This window comes from Leishmania infantum, chromosome 36, assembly GCF_000002875.2.
Source record: "Leishmania infantum JPCM5 genome chromosome 36".
Taxonomy (NCBI): Eukaryota; Euglenozoa; class Kinetoplastea; order Trypanosomatida; family Trypanosomatidae; genus Leishmania; species Leishmania infantum.
Genome location: NC_009420.2, coordinates 2,013,107 through 2,032,924, shown reverse-complemented (window position 1 = coordinate 2,032,924; position 19,818 = coordinate 2,013,107). Strand labels below are relative to the sequence as shown.

The 19,818-nt window shown below is 60.4% G+C and overlaps 3 protein-coding genes across 3 annotated transcripts; all 3 read left to right on the top strand.

The window, feature by feature from the left end:
* Positions 1–50: 50 nt before the first annotated feature.
* Positions 51–2,249, top strand: LINJ_36_5500 (endonuclease/exonuclease protein-like protein; the record flags this gene model as incomplete). Its single annotated transcript, XM_001469880.1, has 1 exon — positions 51–2,249. One exon carries the CDS (start codon positions 51–53, stop codon positions 2,247–2,249), a length of 2,199 nt encoding a protein of 732 aa, XP_001469917.1.
* A 1,329-nt stretch (positions 2,250–3,578) lies between these two features.
* LINJ_36_5490 (putative adaptin) lies at positions 3,579–6,116 on the top strand (the record flags this gene model as incomplete). Its single annotated transcript, XM_001469879.1, has 1 exon — positions 3,579–6,116. One exon carries the CDS (start codon positions 3,579–3,581, stop codon positions 6,114–6,116), a length of 2,538 nt encoding a protein of 845 aa, XP_001469916.1.
* A 2,915-nt stretch (positions 6,117–9,031) lies between these two features.
* On the top strand, positions 9,032–19,177 carry LINJ_36_5480 (conserved hypothetical protein; the record flags this gene model as incomplete). The annotated part of the gene is made up of 1 exon (XM_001469878.1): positions 9,032–19,177. One exon carries the CDS (start codon positions 9,032–9,034, stop codon positions 19,175–19,177), a length of 10,146 nt encoding a protein of 3,381 aa, XP_001469915.1.
* Positions 19,178–19,818: the final 641 nt, after the last annotated feature.

The window sequence follows — 19,818 nt, the reverse complement described above, 5'->3', positions numbered from 1 at the left end:
ACCGCCACGCGCACAACACAGGGGCGCGCGCGAACGACGCGTGAAATGGGATGTTCCTTATCAGCTGGAACGTGGCGGGGTGGTCGTCCACCTCGCAGGCGATTCGAGAGAGCTTTGGCAGCATCCATGACTTCTTCGCATGCACCGAGGCAGACATAATTTGTCTTCAGGAGTGCAAAGGCACGCTTGCCAAGCTGAGCGCGTCTCCCGTGGACATGGGGGCTAGCGATCCGCCCGTGAGCCGCCGACCCGTTGTCGCCCCCCTAGAGCGGCTGGCGGCTCAAGAGAAACGGCGACGGTTGGCTGGGTCGGTCGAGGGTGATGCATCCACCGTCAGCAGTGGCGGTGGTTGCAACGACGGCATTGACGGCTGGGAGTCGTTCTGGTCCCTTAGCGGCAAGCAGCACCGCGGCTTCAACGGTGTCGTGACGTTTGCGCGGAAGGGCCTCACGTGGCGATGTGACAGTCAACCCTTTTCAGAGGATGCGTTCAACGAAGAGGGCCGCGCTGTGGTGACGTACCACAGCGCCTTTGTGCTCGTGAACGTGTACGTGCCAAACGCTCGCGGCGGGGCCCGGCACACCTTCAAGCTCCGTTTCCTGTACGCCTTGGAGAAGAAGATGGAACAGCTGCGCAAGGACACAGGGAAGCCGGTCATCCTTGTTGGCGATCTGAACATGACGTATTGCGCGCACGACGCCGCCTGGTCTCTGCGGCGCATCCACCTGGGCACTCTCCTGCAGTTGCAGACGTTTGCCGAGGTCAAGGGAGACACGGCGTGGACTGCCGCGCTCCCCCATCTTTCGAAAGCGGCCGTGAAGCGAGTGGCAAACATGATCGCCAGTCATTTGTGTGCACAGGCGCAAGAGATAGCTGCGTCCATGGACAGCAGCGCTGCCACGGCTGGGTCGTCTTCTGGCACTGGCGTTGTTTCCGTTGATACGGAGGTCAACTCGAGTGACAACACGATCGATCGAGAAGCGCTGCAGCGGCTCTGCACACTTCTCCCGCCGCGAGGCTCAGGCGGAACTGGCAAGGGAGTGCACGATTACGAATCACCGCCAGTGTCGCTGCGGGCCCTTTACGACGTCGGCTTTCGCTGCGCGTACACCTCCGATTTCGTGAAAAGTTCCCCGTGTCTCCACAACAGTGAACTGTACGCGGTGGTGCAGTTCTGCGGACTAGCCCCGCACTCGGATGCGTCGGCGGAGTTCATGGGCCGGCTTCTCCAGCTCCGCCTGCCGGTGTCTTCCTCAGCAATGCCCCAGCGCTTGCCATGGACCTCGCCCACAGATGTGGCGGCTCGTCAAGCAGGGATTTCGCAAGTACGCATGTGGGACACTTTTCTGCTCACGAGAGAGATGATTGATGCGTACTCTACCGCTCCGGCGGACTCACCACTGATTGATGTGATGCTGCTGCGCGAGGTGGAGCGCCCAAGGCTGCGGCCCTACTGCCCGTGCCCGTACACGTGCTGGGATCAGTCACGCAACCGCCGTCTCGAAAACGAGGGCACGCGACTCGACTACATCCTCGTTGACTCCGCACTGCTCCCTGCGGTGGTGTGCCGCGCAGAGACAGCCAACAATGTCCTTGTCGGAGTGCCGGAGCGGAGCTCATCTGCGTCTACTGCGCCGGAGCCATCGGTGGATCGAGAGGACTTTTTCAGCGAACTGCATGGTGCGCGCTACCGGGATGGCGTGATGCGTGCGATGGCCAACGGCGCCTACCCGCCGGCGCCCTTCGATGGCACCGGGATGCCGGCGCTGAGTGAGCAAGCGCGAGAGCTGTGCTTTGCCGGCTTGCCCTCTACCGGTCTTTTTGTCACTCCACCGCAGTTCAGCGATCACATTGGCGTGGGCCTGCTCCTGGACTTGGCTGCACTCGGCACCGAGAGCGAGCTACTCCAGCGTTCCGGCAAGGTGATCGAGGACCACAAGTGCATGTATCGACCACCCGTCGGGCTGCACACCTTCTTTGCCGCCGCGGCCGCCAAGAAGGCTGTGGTCTCCGTCGCCACGCCGCCTGTGCAGAGAGAGGTGGCTGCCGATGACAAAGGCGTGCGCGAGGCGGAGGGCAGAGTAGCCGGACACAAGAGAGCTGCTGACAGCTGCGCACCGCTTTCTTCCTTCAGCGCTAGCACGAGCGCGAGGGCCGGGCCAACGGTAGCCGATTCTCGCACTGAAGACGGTGCCGCCGTTGCTTGTGGCAACGCAGATCCGTGTATCATTGACGTGGATTCACTGTGAGCAGTGCGGTCGACGGGGCGGGTTGATGTGTGCTGATTTTTCTGCTGCCAATTGTTCTGATTCGTGGCTGTAAATGGGGGAGAGGAGGGAGCAGCGCAGCGTCAAGCTACGCGAGCACGAACGCGTGTGCGTTCAGGTGACCAGGGCAGTGGTGGTGGGAGGGCAGGCGCTTCTGCGCACTCTGTTTCTCGTTCGCATGATAGTTTCACCTTCTGTGCAAGGCGCAAGCACCACAAACGACGACGGCTATCTAGACCGTCGACGGCCGTCCGTTGCGTCTGGTGCGCGACACGAAGGCGAGACGTGCAGAAAAGGAGCACAAGAAACCGACGAAAATGGCGGAAAATCTCCACTACCAAGCTTTCGCTTCGCACCATTGTGGTGCCACGCTCAGCGAGTTGCTCAGCGTGCGAGCACGTTTCTCCAGGGAGGAGGGAGGAGGGGTGCGATTTGTGCGGCATGAATGCGCGGCGTGTGCACGCGATGTAGCAAGACGCGTCCCCTTCTTCCTCCTACACCCCTCCCCCGTAAAACACAGAGAGACGGTGACACTCAACCCATCAACTGCTACTACGCTCCTCCTCGTCTTCCTTCTCTTCACGACGCACCTGCTTCTTACTTCCCTGCCACCTCTCCATCATCTTCGCTTTTTTATGTGTGGTGGTGGGCACTGCCTGAACGCGGCCCAGGAAAAAAAAAACAAAAGCAAGGACCCAAAACCAATACAGGAGGGCGAGCAAGCAGCCCTGAGCGGCGTTGGTGTCGGCGGCAGAGTCTGCATCAGTGCAAGGTTGACGCACGGTTGTCCAATTGTGGGCTTTGTGGGCGGGCCCGTTTTTCTTCCTCTTTCTTTTAGTTAGTGGCCCTTTGCTACTGGTGGCGGTGCTGGTGGGAGCTCCTCAAAGCCTCTGCATCCGTTGCCACACACATACACACACACACACACACTCAGGCAAACAGCCAGACACCCACCCACATCATCTATCCGTGCTGCCAGGGAGAAGAAAAAGTGTCTTTACGTGTGCCCACTTTGTTTTTATTTCCCCACTGTCGTGCCCGTTTCTTCGAAGTTTCGTCTCTGACCTTGCGCGTCGCCTCCGGTGTTCGTCTGCCCGCCTCTCCGCTCGCTTGTATACTCCCCCTCTTCCACCGAATAACTCTCTCTCTCGTTCCTTTGTGTAGCTGGGTGCGTGCGAGTGCATCCAATTCGTGATTCCCTCATCCTTACGCTTCCGACGAGGCAGCTAATCGGTTCGGCGGCTCTTTTTCGCCAACTTCGTCTTGTAGCGCTCATCCTCCCTCTCTGTTAGGCGCGGGTTTTTCGATCCAATGAACGGCGCGGCGCTTATTGAGCAGGCCACTTTTGTCACGGAGCGGGCGTGGGAATATGCGAGCAACACGACCTCCGTCTTCAACAAAGCCCGCTCGCTTGTCGCCGGGGATGCACAGTTCTTCTCGGTTGCACCTAGAGTCGATGATCTTCGACGCAGCCTGAGTTCGGAGTCGCTCCATGACAAGCGCGATGGCATGAAGCGCATCATCGCGCAGATGTGCAAGGGAAGTGACATGCGCCACTTCTATCCTGACGTAGTCAAGAATATCCACGTTCCCTCGATCGAGCTGCGCAAGCTCATCTACGTCTTCATCGTCTATTATGCTGAAGACTGCCCCAACGAGACACTTCTGTCTATCTCTGCCTTTCAGAAGGACCTGCTTGACCCCAGCATGCATGTCCGCGCCCTCGCCCTCCGCATGCTCGCATCGCTCCGCATTCTTGCCATTCAGCCGGTGGTGATGGTTGCCGTGAGGAAGTGCGCCGATGACATGGCACCGCTGGTGCGCAAGACGGCCGCCCTCGCGCTTGTGCAGATGCACACGGTAGCTCGCCAAGACCTGGACCGTGACACCGTGCGCCAGCTACTGCGAACGTTTCTGTCTGATCGCAACCCTGACGTGGTCGGCGCAGCCGCGCTGGCGTACACGCGGATCTGCCCGGATGAGTGGGACCTGGTGCACGGCGTGTACCGCCGCCTGTGCAGGATTCTCAAGGATTGTGAGGAGTGGGGTCAGGTGGTGCTGCTGCGCCTGTTGCTGCGCTACGCTCGCCGGCACTTCGTGGATCCCAGTGGGCCGTTTGCGGCCAAGGCTGCCCGATGCAGCCGTGGCTCCTCGAGTTCCAGCGGGGAAGGGACGGACAGTGACGACGACGATGCAACGTCCTCGTCTCGCTCCTCCTTCAACATGACACCGTCACGGGGGCGCGACGCCAACAAGAGCGACGCCGCCGCTGATGCACAGATGGACCCAGATCTGCTGCTGCTTCTCAACTCGACTCGGCCGCTGCTGTGGAGCATGAACAGCGCCACGGTAGTCGCGACCATCGCGCTCTTATGCCACTGCGGCACACGACGCTTTCAGGAGGCGTGCGTGAAGCCGGCGATGCGACTGCTGAATACGTGCACCGAGGGCCATATTGCCGTGCTGCATGTCGTCTACGCCCTGGTGTTGCTGCAACGCGATGAATTCCTTCCGTACCTGAAGAGCTTCTTTTTGCTCCCCCTGGACGCGGCCGATGTGCGGCACGTTAAGCTACGCATCCTCTCCCGCCTGGTAACGCCGGCCACCTGGACGGAGGTGTCTCGGGAGTTCCGGTCCTACCTGCGGCAGTACAACGACGCCGCCGTTGTCGAGGCGATTCAAGGGCTGGCGCAGGCTGTGCAGCAATACCCACCCTTCGCAGCACACACCATCCGCCTCGTGACCCCGCTGCTCTCAAGTCGGACCAGCTCACCCGCTGTCGTCGCGGAGGCTGTAGCGGTGCTGCGGGTGCTCGTACTGCAAGGCACCGACCCCGTGCGCATCTCTCGGCTTGCCTGCCAGCTGACACTTGACATTATGGAGCAGCGAATCACGGAGCCGTCGGCGGTGGCGACAATTCTCTGGTTGACCGGCGAGAACATATCCAAGCACCCCTCCATGGCCGCTGCGGCGCCGGACTGCTTCCGCGTGTTTGCGAAGCGCTTCGGTGGCCTCACTTCGGAGGTGAAGCGACAGGTTCTCACGTTGGGCTGCAAAGTGTGGGTGCACTTGCAGGGCAGCAGCGAACTCTCGGAGCGCTTCAAACGGGTGTACCACTACGTCGCAGAGCTAGCCAAGTACGACGATGACTACAGAATTCGTGACGAGGAGCGCCTCATTGAAGCGACGTTTGATCGGCAGAGCGACACATTCGCAGGTGTGCAGACCGCGCTGATGCGTGAAAAGCCGCTGCCAGACGTCAACGACCCATACGCCGATCGAGCCGGCCTGGAGATTGGTACCTTCTCCCGGCTGCTAGGGTCGGCCGTGCGCATCTACGACCCGCTGCCGACTTGGGCGACGGAGGCGACAGATGGGGCACTACGCCGCTCCATCGAAGAGATGAACGCGACTGCCGCCGCGGTAACCATGTTTGAGTCCACCTCCGGTGAGGAAGAGAGCGGCAGCAATAACAGCAGTGACACGGAAGGGGAAGAGAGCGACGACAGCGACGGCGCAGCCTCGCCGTCCGGCTCCTACGAGTCCAGCTACAGCGGCTCCAGCGACGTGGGTGATGTGAGCGGCAAGTCGAGCTCCGCGTCTGACAGCGATGCCGCGGCTCCGTGCGGCGCTTCAGCGGCGCAGAAGGCCGGCAGCGGTGCTGGCACAGTGAAAGCATCGCCGCCCAAATTCACGGTGAAGGTCACGATGCAGTCGGCGCCACCGCCCGCTCCTCCTCCAGCTCCAGCACAGGCGGGTGAAAAGACAGATGCCGTGCTTGCTGTCGTTTCAGAGCTGCCGCCATCGCCACAGACGGTCACGGAGCCTCACTCAGTCGTAGAGGCGTAGGCGACAAGTTTGTGCTTATTCTTTCCCTCCCTCTATTTGTGTGCCAGCTGTAGGTGGTTCAGTGCAGCAGCTCTCACATTGATACCGCAGTGGCGCGCTTGCGGAGGAGGGGATAGGACGAGAGGGCCGCGTGTCGAACCTGCTCGCATCTCTCTCTGTGCGTCTGTGGCCTTGCTGTTGCTGCCCATGTTGAGCCATCGACTGTCTTGATGGCGGCTCTCCGACCTCTGCTCTTCTTTTTTTTTGTTTGCTCATCGCTGCTCAGACGCTCGAGGGGGGAGGGTGGCGGCGCTTGCGGACCGAAAGTCGTCAACGTCTTTTAGGTCCACCAGCTCCCTTCTCTTTCGCCTTTGTGGAACAAGAGCGGAAACAGACTAAAGGAAAGGGAAAAGAGTTCACAGAAGTACACCCGCACATCCGCGTACCAGGAGACACGCTGCGCGATTCACTCTCCTCCCCCACCTGCTCTTTAGTAGCAACCGACTAAACCCAACAAAGTGGTATTCGAGAAACACACACACACACACACACACAGGCATACCCCCCCCCCCAGAAAAAAACGAGCGGACCCCGCGAGCAAGCACCCACAGCGCGCACCGCGGGCGAACGCCACCCTACAGCGTGCCTTCACTGCCTCTGTGAAATGAAGTGACGACAGTCGGTAGAGCCAGCCAAGGAAGCAGCCAAACTCATTCCGGGTATAGCCTGCACTCCATCGTTGAAAGTAGTCATTGGTGCAACACCCACCCCTTCTCTTTGCTCTGCACATCAGGGAACACGCCAGGATTCTGTTTGCATGAACTGTATGCGCTCACCCCGTCGATCTTCTTTGGCTTGACAGGCGACGGCGACAGGGTGGGGTGGCGTAGTGAGGTGATATCCGCGACCGTTCCAGCGTACCCTCGATGGAGGGGAGGGGTTCACCTTTCTAGGTCGTCAAAACGTTTGGATGGAAGGATTGACCTTCCGCAGTCATGTGATGGCCCTACACGCTGCGGTGAGAGGGAGAGATAAACTTCTGTTGCGCCAATCGAGCCTTTTCCCTTGGCCTCGGTCTAGGCACATATCACGGCTTTTAGGCATGTGGCACACCCGTGCTTTTTCTCGTACATGACGCACCTCCACGTCTAATCCTTTGTCCCTCCGTATCTCTCTCGCTTGCACTTCTTGGCACGCTTTTCTTTCGTTTCACTCTTGTTTGTTTACTCTGCCTTCGCTTCCGTGTGCCTTCTATGGTGTGGTATGGGGGTATGACGGATCGGTCGAGGGCCTGCGCATCGGTGACCCCTTGCCTCTGTTCGCCTCTTCCTTGCGCTATCCATCTCGCTCTCTTGCCGGGGATCCTCGCATATTCGATAGTGATGAGGGACCTGCCTTCCTTCCCACAGACGTACTCCGCTACATCAAAGCCTCTACCTCCTCGTAGGAAATCAAAGAAGAGAGAAGCGTCGGTTGTAGACGTTACTCGGCGACGTCAGCGCTGCCACCCTCACCACAACAGGCCTTCGCAATAGACATCCACCCCTCCCCTTGACACACGCACAACAGCGAGCGCATATCATTAGACGCGCAACCCGCCACAAAAGACGTTTTATTGTGGGCACGACAAGCAAGTGCGCGCCAGTGGCGGCGTGCTTGCTATACACGTATACCAACACACGCAGCCGGACGCCGACCCGATTTCTTCACATCAAAAGCTGTCGGGAGGGGGTGTGCGAGAGGAAGCGGGTGCGAGCATCGCCGTTGCCCGTCTCTCGTGTTTTACATGGTTGCCTACCTTGAGCTCGTAGGGCCAGTGCAACTCACGCGCCCCACGACCGTGGGCGCCTCTTCACACACACGCACATACCTATACATATACAGACACACTCACGCCGCTCCGACTCTCTCTGCACCTGCAGCGCTCCTCTGGCGAAAGAAGCTTCTAGTGCTGACGTGCATTTTCTTCTTGTGAGGCCTAGATTACTTTTTGATCTCCTCGCCTACTGACCTTTCTCGTCGAACCTTTTTCCTTGATTGGCTTATCACCTCGTTTCTTTCGGTTATTGGGCTTGCTTGTTGTTCCCGCCCCCTCCCCTCTGTGTCTTGTCAACTGCATCTTTCAGCAGCCTGTCAACTCTTCTGTACATAGCCGCCTTTCCCCGCTGAGGTCTCCCTCTCTCGAGGGCTTGCCCTTCATTGTCTGTTTTTTTTTTTGCCTGTCTCCTACAGAATTGCACTTGCCACTGCCGCGCACTCGCCCCCCTTCCTCCTTTCCTGAACTGCGGTGAAGTTCTGTTATTGTTGCTGTTCTCCTTTTTCTGGCTGCGCTTTCTCTGTGTATCTCTTTCTTTTTTCTCTAGGGTGGGGGTGCGTTGCCGGGTGGGGGCACAAAACCTCCGCGAAGTGTGTGTTGCACCTACGCCTACACCGTGCTGTGCTCCTCATAGCACCTCTCATTACCGCATTCGGCCCGGTTTGATTTTTTTTGTCTTGCATTGTGAGTGAGTTGTAGCTTCGTGCAGGTCGCTTCAACCTCACCTTACCTCACTCTTGGTGTCTGGCGGGGGAAGTTGCTTGACCCTGCTGCAGCTGCTGCATGTGCTGCGGTCTGCTGGCTCCTCATTTCTTATCTCATCAGCCAGCGCCTGGTCGCTGTGGTCGCACGCACTGGTGTTCTGCTTGTGTGATTTTCTGGTGAGTTTGTGTTGTTGAGCTGGCGCCGCTGGTGTTCTTTTTTTGTCGTCGTTTTGGTCGGCTATTTCTCAAAGCGCGTGCCCACTTCCGTTTGCTTCCTCATCCTCTCCCGTAACCCCGCTCCCGCTTCCCATCGCCTCGTGGAAGGGCATCTCGTTGTCGCCTATCGCTTATACTATCCAGCTCTCTGCGTGCCACACGGAAGAAGTAAAACGAATAACTCGTTAAGTGCATCGCTCATGTCGTTTATGGAGGAGATGAGTGATGCACCCGTCAGCATCACAGGGGAGATGTGGTTGTGCGCTGACAGCGCCGGTCCGTTGAAGGTTGGGGCTGGCCGCGGGCTCAAGAACTTCATCACCATCGAAAAAGACCGCTTTTGCGCCTACTCCTCCCGTAGTGAGCAGAGTAAGCAGATCAAGCAAATCGCCTTCCGTAGCATGAAGCGCGTCGCGTGGTTTACTCATCACCCTAAGCTGCCAGGGCGCGAGCTGGCAGCGAGCACCACCGCCGCCACCCTGCGACGCGGCGCCCGCAAGGACCCGCTCGCAGCGACATACTACTATCTTGTATTGGAGTTTCTGCGCGACAACACGATCCCTGGCACCGTGTCGCTGGGCAAGCGCGAGCGCATCGTGCTCTGCACAGATGACCATCAGGACTTTTCAATTTGGCGAAAATTTGCGGAGCTCTATGAGTGCCCGCCTGTCCACGAAGGGTTTGTGGAAGGCCGCGACAAGAAGACCCTGAGGGCACAGGCGCCTGCAGGTGGTGCGCGAGATCATGACGACACCACCTCGAGTGACGACGACGACTACGAAGGACGAGACCTCGGCGGCGGCAGCGCCGTGGGTCGTCGCTCGCTCGACCTGTGGAAAAATCGATGTGTGGCGCTGGTTAACGACTTTGCTCACTTGTCGAATCCGTCCTTGCAGGTCGAAAACGCTGACGTCTTCGACACGCCGGCGAGCTGTGGCGGGCTCGACTGGGACGTTCACGTAGAGTCCGTGCTGCACGCCATCGAGCAAGACATGCGTCCTTCGATGAAGGTGGTACCAGCTCATTCTACCAGGGGCGCTGCTGCGGGGCCGTCGTCCCTGCTCTCTTCGCCGTCGATCGCCCCGAGCAGCATCCATCCCTGTGCGGCAACAAAGGGAATAATGGAGACGGGCTCCGACGAGATGCATTCGCTGGCGAGCAATCTGCAGGTGGAGCTGGAGCAGTTTCAGGCGTTTGCGGCTGAGGTGGGAGCACTAGTAGAAGGCAGGGAGCTGAAGACGACAAAGATATCGCCTGACGCACTCAATGCCTACGTAGAGCGTCTGAGGAAGATGCCGACACCAGCAGAGCCAGCCGATAGCGTCGCGGCACAACGAGGAGACAAGACGGAGGCCAACGCCGGTGCAGCGGCCGCCGACCTTGCAAAGCTGGAGAGCGCCTGTGTAAATGCGGTACGGAGCTTTAGGGAGAAGGTGCACACAAGCGTCCTTCCTCTGTCACAGGAATGGAACCGCGAAAAAGCAGAACAGCAGGAGCGGGCGGCCCTTCCGCAGCGTGTGGAGACAACCGTTGCCGTTCTTATCGACGAACTCGCCCGCGCCACCGCGGATGTGTCTACCCTCAAGGAGTCTCTGGCCACAAGCATAATCCCCACCACGGTCTCTTCGGCAACAAGCGTGCCCCTGGAGCTGAATGAGCTTCGCAGGGTACTCAACCAAAAAGAATTGGAGGTGGAAACGTTGCAGCAGAAGCACTTCGACGCAAGCCGCCACACAAAGCAGCTCTCTCGCAGGCTCGAAGAGCTGGTCTTCTCGTATAGTGACGTAGCGCATGACATGCTGCGGTCACAGTACCGCGAATACGCGTCTCTGCGGAACCTGTTTCTCAGAGCACTGCGCGGCGAGGTGTCTCTAGACAATTCGACGCCCGCCGAGGCATCTTTGGGAGCGAGTGGCTCATTCGGCGGCATGAGCGAGGCCTGTTGCTCGAGTCATTTGTCTGCGTCTAGTGGCGTGCAGAAGCTGGTAATCTCTGCCGCTCACTTGGAGGCGATCCACGCCCTCGAGCAGGAGCGCGCTGCTGCCCGCGAGAGGCAACGCGAGCTAGAGGAGGTGGTGAAGGAGTTGGAGGTGCTAAGACAGGAGCGTGATGAAGAGATTGCCAACCTCAAGTGCAACTTTCTCGCAGCCGGGGAGGCGTGGGAGAAGGACGTCGCCATACTGCAGGCAAAGCTGTCAGCACTGCAATCTGCCATCCCGCGAGGAGCACTGCTGCTTCCCGCCTCTTCGCTGGCAACCAATACTGCAGTGAAGGCCGGCATAGCGCAGAAACTTCAATCAACGCAGCCGCACACTCCTACTGGGCCTGCAGGCGCCCTTGAGAGCACCGAAACCGTGACGCCGTTGTTCGCCGAGGGTCACAAAGCACTCCATAAACTGACGACGCTTCTCACAACGACCCCGAAGGAGACCGTTCTCGAAGCCGCTGTCGTGTCCCAGCGACTGCAGGCTTTCTACGATTGGGCGCTTGAAGCTGTCGTACCTCTTTCCTCAACTTCTGTGTCCGACGGCTCAGTTCTCGAGATGATAACCAATGTTGTCCACGCCTATCACGCACTCTTGCAGCAGACATCCACCATTTACACAGCTACCAAATCAGACACGGATGACACTCACGTGGATGTCCTCCGACTTATGAGGAACGAGCACGAGCAGTTTAGAAAGTTGTGGGGCATCCTGGAGGAACACCTGCTCATTCATGGGGCGGGAAGCTTTCACGACAGCGGCCACCAGCAATCGTCAGAACGCATGGCTCTCTCGTTTTCCTCACCTCCAACCATGGAGGAGCTCGATCAACTACCGCCCTTTATAGAAACGCTGTGCACCAATGCGGCTCTCTACTCCAAGCTAAAAATCCGTAGCGGAGGCGTCCCCATCGCTACTTACATTCAAGACCTTGAGAAAAAGTCCGCACAACTGGAACAGCAGCTTCAGCATAAAGAGCAAGAAGAGAGATCCCTCAGCGCGCTCATAGCAACGTTCCAAGATAACAACACCCCGCTATTCAGCAGCCACGCGAACTCCCCGCTTGCTGCGTTGGGTGCGGACGCGCCGGCGTCGCCGTCTGTCGCGGAGGCGATTGCGCGCGCGGCCGCCGATGCCGCGGAGCGCGAGCGTGCACTGCGCGCCGAGGTCGCCGCGGCGGAGGAGCGCCTGGAGGCGGCGAGCGCCGAGCAGCAGCAGCTGCAGGCGGACCGCGACGCGAAGCTGCGTGCCGCGGACGAGCGGCTGGCGCAGACGGCGGCTGCGCGCCAGGAGCTGTGCGACAGCGTTGCCGACGCGCTTGCTGCGTTGGGTGCGGACGCGCCGGCGTCGCCGTCTGTCGCGGAGGCGATTGCGCGCGCGGCCGCCGATGCCGCGGAGCGCGAGCGTGCACTGCGCGCCGAGGTCGCCGCGGCGGAGGAGCGCCTGCAGGCGATGGAGGAGCGCCTGGAGGCGGCGAGCGCCGAGCAGCAGCAGCTGCAGGCGGACCGCGACGCGAAGCTGCGTGCCGCGGACGAGCGGCTGGCGCAGACGGCGGCTGCGCGCCAGGAGCTGTGCGACAGCGTTGCCGACGCGCTTGCTGCGTTGGGTGCGGACGCGCCGGCGTCGCCGTCTGTCGCGGAGGCGATTGCGCGCGCGGCCGCCGATGCCGCGGAGCGCGAGCGTGCACTGCGCGCCGAGGTCGCCGCGGCGGAGGAGCGCCTGCAGGCGATGGAGGAGCGCCTGGAGGCGGCGAGCGCCGAGCAGCAGCAGCTGCAGGCGGACCGCGACGCGAAGCTGCGTGCCGCGGACGAGCGGCTGGCGCAGACGGCGGCTGCGCGCCAGGAGCTGTGCGACAGCGTTGCCGACGCGCTTGCTGCGTTGGGTGCGGACGCGCCGGCGTCGCCGTCTGTCGCGGAGGCGATTGCGCGCGCGGCCGCCGATGCCGCGGAGCGCGAGCGTGCACTGCGCGCCGAGGTCGCCGCGGCGGAGGAGCGCCTGCAGGCGATGGAGGAGCGCCTGGAGGCGGCGAGCGCCGAGCAGCAGCAGCTGCAGGCGGACCGCGACGCGAAGCTGCGTGCCGCGGACGAGCGGCTGGCGCAGACGGCGGCTGCGCGCCAGGAGCTGTGCGACAGCGTTGCCGACGCGCTTGCTGCGTTGGGTGCGGACGCGCCGGCGTCGCCGTCTGTCGCGGAGGCGATTGCGCGCGCGGCCGCCGATGCCGCGGAGCGCGAGCGTGCACTGCGCGCCGAGGTCGCCGCGGCGGAGGAGCGCCTGCAGGCGATGGAGGAGCGCCTGGAGGCGGCGAGCGCCGAGCAGCAGCAGCTGCAGGCGGACAGCGACGCGAAGCTGCGTGATTGGGTGACGGAGCGTTTTCTTTATGGGTGGCAGATGTGTTTGAGGGCGTTGGAAGCTGAGGAGTTGGAATCACGTTATAGATGTGTTGTGGGTTGTTTTGGTATTTGTCCTGATGTGGCGATCGCGTCATCGGAGGCTGAGAAGATGCTGGAGATTCGAGGGATGGTGGGTGGTAGTGCTGATGAAGTGGTTAGACGGGTGCGGGAACTGTTGGCGGAGCTTAACGGTTTACGCGCGTTTGCTAGAGAAGCTCAGGAGAAGGTTGTTTGGTACGAGGATGTAAGGGTTCGCGTTCCGTTAATAAAGCTTAGCGACTTTGTGCGAAAGCGTGACGGCACCGGCGAATGCTATCATCGGGATGACGCATCGGTTCCGTTTCTTGCAGAGACGCTGCGAAATAGCTTCCAAGCGCTACAGTGCTTAGATTCCGAAGCTCTGGCGCTGCGTGAATCGTTCTCCTCAATGAAAGCGTTAGTAAAGGAGTGTGGCACAGCGGTGAATGAGAGCGTGGAGGCCTTGCGAAAGGCGCTGCCGCGTGCTGCGTGTGTGGAAAATGCGTCGCCATCGCAGCCTCAGTCCACTCTGCCAGTGGAATGGGGTCTGCGTGTGGCCTGCCGCGGCCTAGCTGCCTCGGTTTCTGAAGCCGTACACTGGCAAGGGGAGCTGGCGAACATTGTAAAGGCGACTTATCGAATTCTCATCGCCTCTAGTGGCGGTACGGGGGTGCACGGCGCCCCTGTTAGCCACTGTGACAACCCGTCCTTCGCGGAATACAGTCAGTTGCCCCGACTCGCGGCGCAGGCATGCTCGGAGCGGTTGCATTCTCGTCGCTCTGCCTCTGTTGAGGATGAACTGGCTGCTGTTACGCAACAGCGAAACGATCTCGCCGGCACGGTGGGTGCTTGCTGCGGGTCCTTGCGTAGCGCTATTTCCGTCACCACCCCAGGCAGAGTGGGCTCTCTTCCGGCTACGGCGACGTCGCTGACGTGCGATGAGGCGAAGTCTGCTCTCAGAGACATCACGGCTCTCACGAGTAGTATCTTGCACGATTACGCCCAAAGCATGGAGCACACTTTGGCGGTACTAACCCCGCTTGCAAGCATCGCGGCGAATACAGCCGACGCCTCGTCCTCTTTCGAAATGCTGGCTGCAGCGACAGAGGCCGTGCGAGCCCGCATCAAGCACATGGAGCTGTGTCAGCTTCATCACTTACATGTGCGTCAATGCGGTGAGGAAGGGAACGCAAAGGCTAGGGGATCGATGCAAGACCAGTTGTTCGCACTAAGTGAGGTATTCGAGGCTGGGGAGCTCGCGCGCAGAAACGAGCAAAAGGAGGAAGCAGTTCCTCTGGCAGATGTAGCGCAGCAGCAGCAGCCGTGGGATGCTGTCGTCGAAGTGCTCAGCAAGTTCGCTGAGGATGTTGGTGCCACCGTGAGGGCACAAAACGGCTCCGAATCACAGAACGTTGATAACGCCGAGGTGCTTTCACCTGTGCGGCAAGCCATTTCACTGTCAGCCTCAGCTAAGACCCAGGAGGAGCTTCAAGGCCGTCTTTCGGGCATTCTGGATGCTTGCAAGCGGCGCGCTGCTGAGCACCATTGGGCTGAGGCGACGGAAGGTCGAATGGCACTTGATCGGGAAGATTTGCGTGCATCCGTCACGACCGGCGAGCACAGCCTTGAAAAAATGCAGGCTCAAGTAAATGAATATCAGAAGCCGATGGCGACGATGGAAGCGGCGCGTGCAGCCCTCGGGCAGTCTACAACGCAAATGCAGCTCGTCGCCGCTCGTGCACTCGAGGAGACTCTCGATTTTGGCTTGCGAGAACGGGCTGCGTCTGAGTCCGGCGCAAGAGCCCCGACAGGCATGGGCGAACGACTGGGAGAGGAGATGTACCTTGTACAGCCGCGCATGGACGCCATGCAGGATCGTCTCAACGCCACCGAGGTGCGCGACTCATCTCAAGTCATGGATGCCGGTGTGCTGCTTGAGGCGGCGGGGCAAGTGCGGTCTCTCGAGGACGTGATGCGCATCGTCTCCTCTTACAGCCTTGAGTACAAGACGAAATCTCTTGAGTTCAAGGAGTCGCGTCTCCGCAGCGAGATAGTGCAGGATTGGGCGGCGATGATGGTTCCGTCGGCAATCGAGCTGCGGCTGCTACGTGCCATCGTGGCAGGGGTGGACCGTCCACTTCCGGGTACCGCTCTTGCCGATCTCCCCGCGCACGGGTCAAGTATGCGTCGTGAACTTACAGAGGCAGAGCACTTGCTGGGGGCTGCGGTGTCAGACCCCTGCGCCGAGGAAGCTACCCGTGAGGCGCTTCTCGGGGCGATGGGCCAGGCCTGCCAGCTGCTCCTTGAAGCACCACCAGAGAGGGCGTTGGATACTGCAGCGCGACATGGAACGGCATCATCCGCGGAAGAGTGCCCCGCTGTCACGGCCGCAGACGCGGTATCCACGACGGATGTGGGCCGGGGCACAGCGCCCAACAAGCTTGCAGACACTGTGTATCCTGTAATAGAGGAATGCGGTGACCGCGCTGCTGCGAATGGTACTTTATGCACAGGCGAAGAGTGGTACAGCTCCGTCGCGCGGGTGACGCAGACGCTTTGTAGTGCCTTGTCTTCCGCCGGGGTTGCTGTTGCCGTTCCTGGTGACCACAGTTTGATGGCGGGCCATCCTTCCTGCGTTTCGCCGGCTTCACAGCCATCAATGTTGCACTCTCTTGTATCCGCTGCCGAGCATGTTTCGAAATACACGACGGATACCACTCGACTCCTTGAGGACTTGCGCGAGTCTTTGCAGGATTGTCTGTCGAGCACCGAGTGTTGCCTACCAACTCTCGTCGCGGCTGTGGTGGAGGAGGTGGCGAGTCTTCGTGCGGCGTCTCAGTTGGCTGCCGAGGAGCAAAAGCACCGCGACCACGAGCTCGACGCCCTCAGAACACTGCTGCAGGAAGCATCGGCTGTCTTCTCGGACACCTCGACTTTTCGTTCTACGCAGTCCCCTAACTTTTTGGCGAAATGCATGGCGTACGCGAAGGAGTGCGCGAGGCTGACGGCGCCAGAGTGCGAGTTAAGCAGCGCTTTTGGCGCCGCATCAGCGCAGAAGTCGTCGTTGGAGGATGCGCCCTTTTCACTGGGCGATCGGGCGGCTGAATTGCAGCGGGATGGGGTGGAGCTGCGAGAGGTGGAGGCTCTAAAACTGCAGGGGCTAGTTTGCACTCTGAGCGTCGAGGTACTACTCGCAGAAGAACGCGCCGCGCGTTCGATAATGGTTGCTGAGGAAGCTACGAGTCGTCTCCATGTGCTGTGCGATCCGCAACTCCGAGAACTGGGCTTCCTGGTGGAAAGGGTACTCGCGCGGGCAGCTACGACCGAGGCGCAATGCGCGCAAAAGACAGCTCAGCACTGCTCCATCCTCGCAGCGCAAGAGCCATTGGCTATCACTGCGTCTGGTTTGGTGTCCGTGCAGGAAGACTGTTGTAGAGCGCTCGTCGAGAGAGAGGGTGACGCGTCATGCGCTTCTGCGCCGACGCGCTTTAAACCAGAGACGTTGAATATCTTGGAGCAGGAGGCCGTACTCGTCCCTCGTGTTGTTCAAGCGCACGGGCGCTTGACGGCGACGTGCGCTGTGCTGCGCAGCGACTTGGACGCTGCGAAAGCGGTTTATGAGCAGGCGCTTGCGGAGGTACAGGCGGAACTCGATATTGCGCGAAGCAGGTCGACAGAGTTGAAGGCACACCTTGAGCATGTCTTTGACGCTATTGAGGCTCTTGGCTCCCTTCTTTTCCCCCATGAGGAAGCCTCTCTGCGGGATGCCTCCTGCTTGCCGCGCCTCGCGGAGGCATCAGGGCAGCTCGTGCGTACTGCTGCCGCAGACGCCGCGGCCCGGTGCCGCTTGGAGAAGGACGCTTGTGACGCTGCCGCCGCGTTTGCAGAGCTGCAGAGGCAGTGCGCCGCTGCTGAGGGTAATGTCGAAACGCTGAAGGAGACGGTCCGTCGCTATGAGCGTCAGGAGGCGGACGAGATACAGACACTGAAGGCTTCGGCGAAGACCGCGGCGGAGGCGTACGCCCGTATGGTGACGGCATTGTGCTTATCCGCCGAATTGGTGCCCTCGGCCGCGTCAGCTGCCGCGGCTGTAAGTGAAAAGCAGTGGGCAGCCGTGGTGCACGCGGTACAGGCGGCAGTCGAGGAGGGCGGGCGCCAGACGAGCGATGCGGCGGAGCTACGTGTGGAGATGACAATCCTGCAGTCCCGCATGGTTGAACTCAAGGCTGCGGTGCTGGAGGCGGAGGCCCGAGAAGGCAACCTGCTGCAGCGCCTCAACGCCCTCATGATGTCCTCAGGGCCGCTGAAGGCAGCTGTGACGGCGGTGATGGCCTCGCGCGAGTGCGACCTTGAATCACTGGAAGATGTTGCGCTTGCCATGCACGCTGCCGTGCAGCTTGTAGAGCGTCAGCAAGGCAACATGAATCAGCTGATAGCTGGCGGCGGAGATCTGCGCAGCGATGCCGAAAGTCTCCATGGCAGGTTGTGTGGGGTAGCGGAGGAGTGCGGCGTGGCAAGGCCGTCCCTGGCTTCGCTAGAAGAGACACATGGCATGCTGCAGCGGCGTATGGCCCAGCTAGAGCGACACGTCCACGACACCATTTCAACTGTGGACCGCCGAGCAGCGGCCGTGCTGGGTGAGGCGGAGTCGCGGCGACTCGACAAAGGTACGCCGGCGGACTGCTTGGATGGAATTGCGTACCTTGCTGATGCACTCGCCTGCAGAGCGGAGGAGTGCGATGCTGCAAAGGCGCAGCTGCTTGCCTGGAGGGCTGAGGCGCGCGACCGCGAGGAGGCGAACCTGAGGAACACCACAAGACTGTCGACCCTGTGGCATGCGTTTCGCACAGCTCTCCTTCCTCAGCTGGTAGACGAACCCGCAGACCGCGGCGGCTGTGGCGAGGTGGAAGTCTTTTCACCTGACGCCGTTGAGTTCCTCGCAAGCGAAGCGGAGACGAGGCAGGCGATTCAGATGATTATCGACACCGCCGAGCGACTGCGTAGCACGCACGACGATCTGCAAGCTGTGTACGCTGCACTACGCGGCCACTTTGGAGGTGATGCCACTACTGCTGTCTGTGACGGGACCGCCACGCCACACGCGCCGGCGCGTGCGCTTCACAATAGCGGCGTCACGTCGCTGCGCTTCGACGACACTGTGACGGCGACGCTCCATCTCGTGAGCACCGTCGTAAATGCCAAGTGTACCTCCGTGACGGAGTTCATCGATCTCGTCGTCTCCGATGTGCTGCGAGACACATCGGGGAGTGCGCGCGTTTTGTTTGCGACTCTTCGCCCTGGCGCCTTCGCGGAACGGCTTCAGGGTGTGTTGGCTAGTCTAAGAACATTGCGAGAAAGCAGCGATCAGCACGGCGATCGGGCTCGCCGCCTGCCCGCCTTCATGGACGCCTTGGTGGAGACCATCCACAGCCACGGTGGGCGGGTGGACGTGACGTCCTCCGACGCTACCGGCGATCTCACCATTGCGGACGCGACCATGCCGTACCGTCACGACTCAGCCACGACGTTCGAGGATTGTCAGGCACGGGAGCAAAGAGCAATCGTTCACGGCCTGCAGGCATTACTGAACCAGCAAGAGGAGCGTGCTCGCGCTCTCACAGCTGAATGGCAATGCGTGACGACGCAGTACCACCAGCTGTCTCAGGAGCAGGTCGCTGCTGAGGAGACGGTTGTGGAGCTGCGCCGCCGTGTGCAGTTCAAACTGCAGGAGGATTCCAAGCTGGAGGAGAGTCTTCGCGAGCTTGACAGCCACCTCGATCAACAGGCGCGCGAGCTCTCCATGAGGTACTTCGCCGATCAGGACGCCATTGTGCGACGCTTCACGCTGCTGAGAGATCAGATTCACGCAGCAATGCGTCTGCCAGCGCGGCGGTCGGCTTCTGCCATACCGCCGCGCACACCAGGTCGCGACACCTCGACCCCGCGAAGCTAGTGGAATCGTGAGGCCTTGGCAACCTCGTGTCCATGTTTGTCAGAGGAGCTGTCCCGGCGTCACTAAATCTGTTGCTGCTTCGTGTGGCGAATGTGAACATGACTTTGCTGCTTTTATTTTCGTGTTGCGTTTTGTGTGTCGTCCCCCCCCCAACCACTCCCCTTATTCTTTAGTCCTGCGAAGTGGGGGAGGAATGGCGCTTCGTCAGTCCCGAGTTGAGCAACAACAACAGCCGAAAACAAACAACAACCGGTCGAACTCTGGCGCATGCAACGGAGATGAACGAGATGCAGGCGGCGCGTCTCTGCGGTAGACCCGCCACTCCTATTCTTTCCCTACGCGCGCGTAGTGAAACGGAGACAGGGTATGCAAAAAAAGATATACACAGGCAGAGCTGCCGCCCACAAGCGTATCACCTCGGCGCTTCCGTTGCATGAGCGTGTCTCAACGAGCCGATGAACCTTTTCACGCTGCTTGGTGTGAGGCCCTTGTGTGCTAGCCCCCTCCCCCATGTCTACGAATGTTTCCTCCCTCCGATTTCGTAACGGCCACCGCTCTCTCTCTTTTCTTGCTGTGCTTGTCCTTGTGTTGTCTGCGTCTCTCTTGTTCGCTGCTCCGCACCACACCTCGTCTCCGCTGTC